The following is a 9,176-nucleotide window of genomic DNA, read 5'->3' as shown; positions in this document are numbered from 1 at the left end:
AATTGGACAAGTGGATAGGGCACAAGACTTGAAATCAAGAAGGTGTGGGCAGCTAGGTGGTATAGGGGTTAGAGCACCAGCCCCGAAGTCAGGAGGACCTGAGTTCAAATCTGTCCTCAGACACATGATACTTTCTAGCTGTATGATCCTGGTTAAGTCACTTAGTCCCAATTGCCTCGGGGAAAAAAATCTGTCTCCAGTGCTGAGTTCAAATTTGTCTCCAGTGCTTGTATCAATGTGATCTTCAGCAAATCACTTACCCTCTATTTGCCTCAGTTTCCTCAATTGTAAAATGGAGACTATAATAGCACCTATCTCCCAAGATTGCTGTGAGCTTCAAATGAAATATTTGTAAAGCACACAGCACCATGCCTGGCATCCTAGTAGGCAGTTAATTAATCTTTATTTTCTTCCTTTCATTTGGAACATTAGTTATCATAAGTAGTGAAGACAGTTGTCTCAAACTCTAGTATAATATATATAAAATATTATATTCTATTATAATAAATATGTAATCTATAATACTATGTAAAATATGTTGTAATTATAGTGTAATATGCACTGATTACATTCTTTGTTACCTTTTAAAAATAAAATTCCTGATACTAGTTTGCTTACTTGGATTTAATTTCTTTTTTTCATAAAGGCAAGGTGATATGTTTTAAACCCTCCTGGTTGTTTTGGGTATTCAGGCTGTTGGAATCCCAGATGAATAGGAAGTTTTGTTGTCATTGTTATTCTGTATAGCCCTCATCACCTCTACAGGGATTTCAAAACTTGACTAATTCCCTCAATTCCACACATCCAAATGGACCCCTTACTTCTCCATGACCAAGTATTTCTATTTCCTAATTGGGGTTGGATTCATTCATTAGGGATGTAGTAAGTGCCTGCTCCACTCTGGACATCATGCTCAGAGGTTTGGGGGCTATAAAGTTAGTGATAAACTAAAAGCCTTAATATTTTAGGGAAGCTTATATTCTATTGGGGGTAACAATATATAAATTACTAAATTAAATTAAATTGTTAAGTTGAAGTCACAGGTGATTAGGTGTAGCAGCTATAGTGGCCTATGGGTTCATGTCCTGACTTGAACTCGTATTAGCTATGTGACCCGGGGCCAGGAAAAGGGAATCAATTAAAGGCAAATGGATCAGAGGTGTAGAGTTGAAAGAGACCAAAGAGGCCATATAACAAATGAAAAAAGCTAAAGTTCATAGAGTTTAACTGACTTATTCAAACTCATAGAGGTGGTAAGCTCCAGAAGTTGGATTTGAACCAAATACTCTGGGTAAAAGGGCAATTGTTGCTTTTTCTGTTATCCCATTTGATTCTTTTTCAATGATTTCTCAGTCATAGGAGTGAATCATCCTATCCACAAAGGAAAAGGTTGGAAAAAAGAACAGTAACCCCTTTCTACAGTATTTTAATCAATTCAGTTAAATAAAAAGCAAAATACTTTGTTCAGTGTACAATGTACAAAAAAGGAGCCAGCCCTTGCCTAGCATGGATATGAGACACTTAGCAAATAAGTCCAACATGTATACAAAGAATTTAAAAAGGGAGAGAGGGATAGTTGAGCTTTAGAAGCTGCACCTCAGCCCTTAGAATGAGAATTTCAGGCGCTCTGGCTGCTTAGGCACCTGGAACAGTTTCCAGAGAAAGGCTTGCTGGGAAGCTGAGGACATGAAATCAGGGGAGCACATCATCCATTGTGCTTTGGAGATTCTAGTGAGACTTACCCATGTTACCCTGGTGATGGAATGTCCATTGACGGCCTGCAGGCCGGGGACAGACAACAGCTTTCCTTCTGCTTTCCTATCCGGTCCTTCTCATTGTGATGTGAAAGGGACCCAAACACTCAAGAAAAGCTCAAATATTTTCTCTATTTTCAGAGCAGAACTTACTCAGAAACATGTCTTGAATTTTCTGCATATTACCAAAAAGGAAATTTAAAGAAGAATAGGAAGTATATTTCTTTGTAATATAAGGTGGGTGTTTGCTGTTGTAAGACATTTATGTCCATGCGGGTTGTTTAAATGAGGCTTAGGGGAGGCCTATTATGATAGACATAATCTGGATTTCAGATCCTGAGAAGAGGAAGAAAGGTGGCTCATTATCTGGGGGTGAGGGAGGTGGGAGAGAAGGGGAAAGCAAGACTCAACCAAGCACTGGCAAGCTGGGCACTCTTCCCTCGAGTGCAAGGAAGAGAATTATATCTATCTGTCCTAAAGATTTCTATCTAGTGGATGTGCCTCTCTTCAATATCGAGGTGATTCAGGCCAGTTCCAATGGTCTTGTGATGGAGAGAGCCATCTGTACCAAGAGACCAAGGGGACTGAGTGTGGATCACAACATAGTATTTTCCCCTTTTTGGTTGATTGCTTGCATTTTGTTTTCTTTCTTAGTTTTTTTTTTTTTTCCTTTTTCATCTGGTTTTTCTTGTGCAACACAATAATTTGTAAATATGTATAGAAGAATTGCATGTGTTTAACATATATTGGATTACTTGCTGAATAGGGAAGGGGGATGGGGGAAGGAAAGGAAAAAATTTGGAACACAGGATTTTGCAAGGGTGAATGTTGAAAATTATCCATGTACATGTTTTGAAAATAAAATACTTTAAATAAAAAATTTCTGATCTAGGACTATAGTAGATTGAAAACAAACCACTTTTGAGGGCCAAGGGCTCCCAGTTTACCATCCTGTCTGGTACCTTTCCACCAAACACTGACTACACAAAAGACCGTCATAAATTGTGAATAGCAAGGAAAGCTATTTATTAAAGCAAATGACAAACAGAAATTTGAAAAGTACATTAGACCAGGTGTTGGAACACTATGACCTTGAGCCAGATCTGAACCACTGCCTGTTTTTGTATAGCCTGCTAGGTTAAAAAGAATCATCTTACCATTCTAAGCTCAGGAGCTATGTACAAAATCAGGCAGAGTACAGGATTTGGCTTATAGTATATAATTTTCAGTCTTCTGAATTAGACTATATCAGAAAATTCACAGAACAAATAACTTCTTTAGATGGGAGAAAACTAAGATATCAACTCAATCAAGAGATTCCAACTGTGGAATCTACAATCTCACCCAAAGGGAAATTCCTCAAGGTCTCTAAGGAAGCAACTTAGAAATCAGGAGAAGTATTGAGGAGCCAGTTTCCAAAGTCTTTCTCTCTTCAAGTGTCTGGAGTTGGCCCAGCAGAGAATCTGGAACCAAGAAGTATCTCCTCTCTCAAGCACTCACATCAGTGCCATCCTTCATTAAGGTATGCTTTGTGTATCAGCATTCTCCCTAACAATCATGGGGAAATCTTATGTAAAATATCTCAGATATATCTTGAAATCCAGCTTGAAGCAACATGAAAGTATAACAAAGCAAAAGAGAAAAAACATTAGCTCTATGGAACAATGTATGTCCAAGTGAGTGCCCTCGTTAATGGCTTTGGGACAAAGGCTAGATGAACTTTTGTTGGGCATGTTATTGAGGGGATTACTTTTCAGGTAAGAATTGGATCAGATGGCACCCAGAGTCAATTCTATCTTAAGTGGTGTGATTCTGAAAAAAAGATAAAGTTTGAGAAGAAAAATAAGACGTGCCCTTAGGTCAAGGGATGACAAGGGGCCTATCACTAAACTGCCCAAAGGGGTCTCTATTACAAAAAGGTTAAGAATTCTCAAGTAAGGGACTCAGAGCAGGGAAATATTGAAGGGGAATCATTATTTTATTCAACTAGATTTTATTAAGTACTTATTGTGGGCCAAGCTTTCACAGGAGACCATAAGCTCTGGCAGGTTTTAATCTAGCCTGAAAGGCTTCAAATTCAGTCCCAGGGACTCACAGAGTCTGCCTTTGGGGGATCAGGTGAGCTAAGATTACCAAGGCTTTCTTACCACCAGGCCGGACACTTGGTGACAAATCTTAGCTATGAATTCTTAGGCCATGAAAACCCATGAAACAGAAAAATATAAAAAATGGCTTTTAGTCCTGTTCCCTCTTTTTGCTTCTGAAACGATGATAACCAATTAAAAGAAAGCAGGACACATGGCTGGACTGTGACCTGATTCTCTGGCGGGAGAATCACATGTGGTGGACAACAGGCATCCAGTGAAGCCCTGGATTATAAATCATCGCATTTGATGGATGTTATCTTTAGAAACTATGAAGACTGCATTGTATCGATGACAAATCTGGGCTTTGGAGGCCCCGGGATAATGTTATAGCAGTATATAAGCTAGAACCACACATTGGATAAGTATGACTTGCATAATAAGAAAGTTAAAGAAAAAGCCAACTAAAAATTCTCACATCCAAATACCAAAGAGCAGGCCATGACACCACATGTGCCCAGTTTTGGAGAAGTCTCAGCCACTAGACAGCCTCATCTCCTTTTTTTGTAGGTGCTTCCCAAGTTAACCCCTTCTCAGCCTTTCATCCTTGTCTTTGCTCTTGCTGGCCTAGCAGAGTCTCTCTATTGCCCTCAAGGGCAATTTAATGGTTCAAGGAGCTCTTGGTAAGGAATTTCAAAAAAAATTTTTTTCCCTTGAGGCAATGGGACTTGCCCAGGGCCACACAGCTAGGAATTGTTAAACGTCTAAGGTCAGATTTGAACTCGGGTCCTCCTGACTTCAGGGCTGGTGTCCTATCCACTTTTGTCACCTAGCTGCTCCTCAGAATTCCTTAAATAAACTCATCCAGACTAAGAACCATTACACAGAATTCCCAATCCCTATATTTTTGTCCGCCTGCATTTCTGATTAACTTCACAGGCTAATTGTACAATATTTCAGAGTCCGATTCTTTTTGTACAGCAAAATAACTGTTTGGACAAGTATACATATATTGTATTTAATTTATACTTTAACGTATTCAACATATATTGAAATAGGGGATGGGGGGAAGGAGAGGAAAAATTGTAACAAAAGGTTTGGCAATTGTCAATGCTGTAAAATTACCCGCGTATAACTTGTAAATAAAAAGCTATTATTAAAAAAATAATAAACTAATCTATAACTGTCCGGTGAATTGAAATTTTAAAAGGTTAACTGGGCACTGAGAAATTAGGGGACAGCCAATATGTGCCTGAGGCAAAACTTGAGCTGATTCCAGATTTTCTTAGCTCCAAGGCCATCTCTTCAACAGGGTCAGGCAGCCTCTCTGACAGGCTCCTTCCTAATACAAATCCAAGGTCATAAGATTGTTTTAAGTTAGAGTTTAGAAGGAACTTTAGAAAACAATAAGAATACTAAATCAAAATATCTCCCCCTCTTCTATCTGAAACCATTTCTGATCCTTCTAAGTATCATTCTTTCCCTTTGCCTCATTATGTATCAATGTCAGAATTTTTTAAGCACATATATGTCAAGCAATGTATTAGGTACCAAGGATGGATAAATATAAAGGCAAAAATGAAACCATTCTTCCTTGCCCTCATGAAGTTTAATTTTACTTTACTATAATCTCTCTACTAGAATGTAAGCTCTTTGAGGCATCCCTAAACTCTAGCAGAGTGCTCTGTACCTGATCAAGTCATTACATTCACTTGAAAGTATATTTAAAAAATAAAGATTATAGTATCATACAGAGAACATTGATTTCTATCTTCTATTTCAGGGATCAAATCCATGTGACTTTTATCTTGATCATCACTGATATCCTTTTTCAGATGATGCAATTCTGAACCATTGGTCTCTGGTATTGTCACAATACCATTGCATTGGCTCAAGATGTTGTTTTAAGACCAAAAGGTATCATGTCCACTTTCTGAACCTCAGTTTCCTTAGCTGAGGAATATGTATTTATATATAGTTCACATTTATCTAGCTCTTTAAAGTTCACAAAGCTCTTTCCTCAAGAGCAGTCTGGAAAAATAAGCAATACAAGTATCATTATTTCCATTTAAAAGGTATTTACTATGTGTCGAGCATTTTACAAATATCTCCTGTCATCTTCCCAACAATCTAAACTAAGGTGACTTGCTTAAGATCCCACTGTAAAGTAGTTTCTAAAGCCAAATTTGAACTCAGATCAGCCTACCTCCAAACCAATAATCATGTCACCACCTATCTGTCAGGCAACTTAGCCATTCTCACTTACAAGCTGGGTCCCCAGAAAGCAGCTATTACTTTCCTTAGGGCTATAATGGTGACTCTGAGAGACCAGGATAGTCAAATACTGATGTGCTTCTCATTATTAGTGAGATCTTGATAAATTCTGTTATTTAAAAAACAACTCAGGTTTAGGGAGAACAATAATGAAAAACATTACCCCTAAACTGGGGCATGTGACACAGTGGATAAAGTAAAAGGTCTGAAAATAGGAAGTTATGAGTTCAAATTCAGCCTCAGGTATTTGTTAACTGTGTGATCTTAGGCTTTAATTTATGCCTAATCTATAAAAAGGGAATAATATAGTTTTCCCTGCCAGTGAAATATCCTGTTTGATCTTCACAATCAAATCAAACGAAATAATTAAATGAAATAATCAAAGTGACTAGCAGAGTGTCCGGCACTATTCAATGTTATTATTGTTAATTTTCCCCAAAGGTCGCTGGGGAGGAGAGTGGCAGTGCTCAAGCAGAAACTGGAATGGGATTCACCTGGTTGAGGAGCTGGACTATGCTCAGGAATCCCTGGCTTCTGCCCTGCACAATCTAGAAAAGATAGAGAAGAAGGCTGATGACAGTGAATGAGGTAAGTCATTGAAAATCAGGCCCTGATAGGAATAAAAAAAAATAGATCCTCAAGAACTCTCTGCTAATCACATCTCAGGAAGCAGGAGGCTACCCTATCATTTAGTGGACCTTGGAACACTCAGATGAGCCAATGGAGTCGGTTGTATCCTATTGCTGGCAGATGCATGAGCCTTTTAGATGGAAGGGCCAGAATCTCAGGTGCCCAAATACTGCTGAAGAAAAGTATTCTCAGAAATAGGAGGAAGAGATACTGAAGGAGACAGAAATCCTGGCTGAGTTTGCAGAAACATCGACTGGAAAGAAGTTGATTTGGGAGATGGAACATTCTCAGATACTGAAGGAGAAGGTCATGGGCGAGGACCTGGCCCAAGGCCTCAAGGACATGAGTGCTCTATAAGTGGAGGTCATCCTTTCTGAAGCAAACCTCTGAACTCAAGATATCCAGCCCCACCGCCATGCTCCTCCCATCGGCTTGATCTTAGCTCTCTAGCTCTCTTCTCAGAGACCAGTGGCTCCCAGAGCCTGGGATCAGAAACAGCTGAGTTCAAATCTATCCTTTGGGGCTGCTTCCTATTAGTGTGTTCTGGGCAATTCACCTACTCTTGTCTGCTCCAGTTTCTTCAAATCTAAAATGGGGGTAATATTAACATCCAGGGTACTCTCTGTAAGGGGTGTAGCTTGGTTTTTGGCACCTAATTGGTGCTTAATCAAGGCTTGTTTTCTTCCTCTAGTGTTGCCCCTTGAATTAGGGACAGAGCACTTTTGGAGACAGCACTTACAATGCAAGCACTACAAGCATTCAATGTAATTTAGACACACAGATGTATGTATACATATGTGTCTATGGATGCTCCACACCACATGTATATACGTATAATGGTAACTACCAAATATTCCAGATAATTCTCCAGCTCCTTTCTAATTGCTTTCTCACTTTGAGATAATTCTTTCTACATCCCCTAAAGAAAATGGAAAGTGCTATCAGCCTTTCTGAGAGCTAAAGATAGCCCAAGAAAAAAACTCTGCCTTAGGAAACCTCAATGCTCTGTGCCCAGTACCCATCAGACTAGAAACGTCTTTTGGCCCAAAAAGAGCATTCCTCAGCCTTTTAGAACAAAGGTGTCTTGGAGTATCTTAAAAAATTTTGTTTATGAGTTCAACTAAACACACACATGCAGAATGGATCACGTGCCCCAGAAAATGGTGTCTCCTATCTCCACCTTAGCTCTTAAAGGTTTTTTTTTTTTTTTTGCCACTAATTAAGTGAAATTCATCTCATGACTCATTCCTAGGCCCAAAGCTGCTGTTAAAAGAATCATTTCATTGTGTTTTATATACACAGAACTGGAAAAATCACGAATAACTTATGAAAAATACCTGATTTTGGAGGGGCAATATTTTATGGCATTTGGCTCTTCACCTGGCTTTGAGTAATTTCTGATGTCCAAAGGCTGACTATATGCTGTTGTATTGCTAATTCTTTTTGGGTGATGTTTCTATGAGGTCTAATTTGGATTTATGTTGTGTTCATCATTGGCATAGAATTGTGCATCCTTTTGGTATGATCTCTTATGTATGAACAAAATATTTTTCAAAATAAAGGATTAGACCCTCAAAAAAATCAATGAAAACCCCCAAGCTTCTTGGGGAGAGAGAGCTTAAAAGACAATGGCAGTAAGAAACTAGTGGCTAAGGGGAACCACTGAAGCCCTCAATCTAAACGTCCTTTTCTCCCTTTGGGTGTACCTCATGAGGTTCCCCTTTGGTTTTGCTCTCAGCTGAACTCCAAAAAGTGTTACTCTTCCAGTCTAAAAACAGCACTTCTCTGTCACTAAGGAGCATAATGCTTAACGCCACTTATTTTCTCTTTGCCCATTCATCCTACGGTGCTTACTTTATGGTTGGCCTCTTCCTTTCCAGTGGCCAGTGCTATAACCGCCAACCACTGGTGAGACTTTTTTTTTTTTTTTTTTAAATAAAAGGCTTTTTTATTGATTAATACATCTTTTTTTTATTATTATAGGCAAAATATCAAAGTTGAAAGAGCAATATGTAAATCATTTTTTTTTTTTTTAGATTATGCAGAGTTTTATTTATTTTCAGTTCTAAACTCTCTACCTCTCTCAACACTGGTGAGACTTCTGATTGAACTTTTGGCTCTTCCAGACTTACTTAGGGACCAGGGACCTCCATTCATCTAAGAGCAGGAAAGAGCAAACAGTAAAGAAACACAGTGGCCCTATGTTCATAGCCATTTGGCAGCCCAGTGGAAAAGGGAACAGTCACTCAGAAGTTCAGGCTTCATTCCATTGCAGGAAGAAAAAGGAGAAATAAGCAAGTCATTCCTGCTGTATTCAGACATGGAGCCTGTCTCTTAAGACACAAGTTCTTCTGGCTCTGTATATATAAGATACTTCATCATCACCCAACACCAGCCACTCAGTCCCCCATGGCTGGAAACTTTTCATAAGTTT

At 38.8% G+C, this 9,176-nt stretch overlaps 1 protein-coding gene across 4 annotated transcripts in view; it reads left to right on the top strand.

Annotated features, from left to right (window-relative positions):
• The first annotated feature begins 1,784 nt into the window (after positions 1 to 1,784).
• UBA3 (ubiquitin like modifier activating enzyme 3) overlaps positions 1,785 to 9,176 on the top strand; it is a 32,047-nt gene continuing 24,655 nt past the window's right edge. For 2 of the 4 annotated variants that reach the window (XM_031953817.1, XM_031953783.1), the window contains exons 1-3: positions 1,785 to 1,991; positions 3,192 to 3,276; positions 6,554 to 6,700. In XM_031953817.1, coding sequence (XP_031809677.1) covers positions 6,696 to 6,700 — 5 coding nt within the window. In that variant the 5' untranslated portion in view covers positions 1,785 to 1,991; positions 3,192 to 3,276; positions 6,554 to 6,695. Of the gene's footprint in view, positions 1,992 to 3,104; positions 3,277 to 6,553; positions 6,701 to 9,176 lie in introns of all 4 variants that reach the window. The other 2 variants (XM_031953788.1, XM_031953799.1) reach the window with 2 other exon arrangements.

This window comes from Sarcophilus harrisii, chromosome 1 (assembly GCF_902635505.1).
Source record: "Sarcophilus harrisii chromosome 1, mSarHar1.11, whole genome shotgun sequence".
NCBI lineage: Eukaryota > Metazoa > Chordata > Mammalia > Dasyuromorphia > Dasyuridae > Sarcophilus > Sarcophilus harrisii.
The sequence above is the reverse complement of the archived record's forward strand: the minus strand, read 5'-3'. Positions and strand labels throughout refer to the sequence as shown.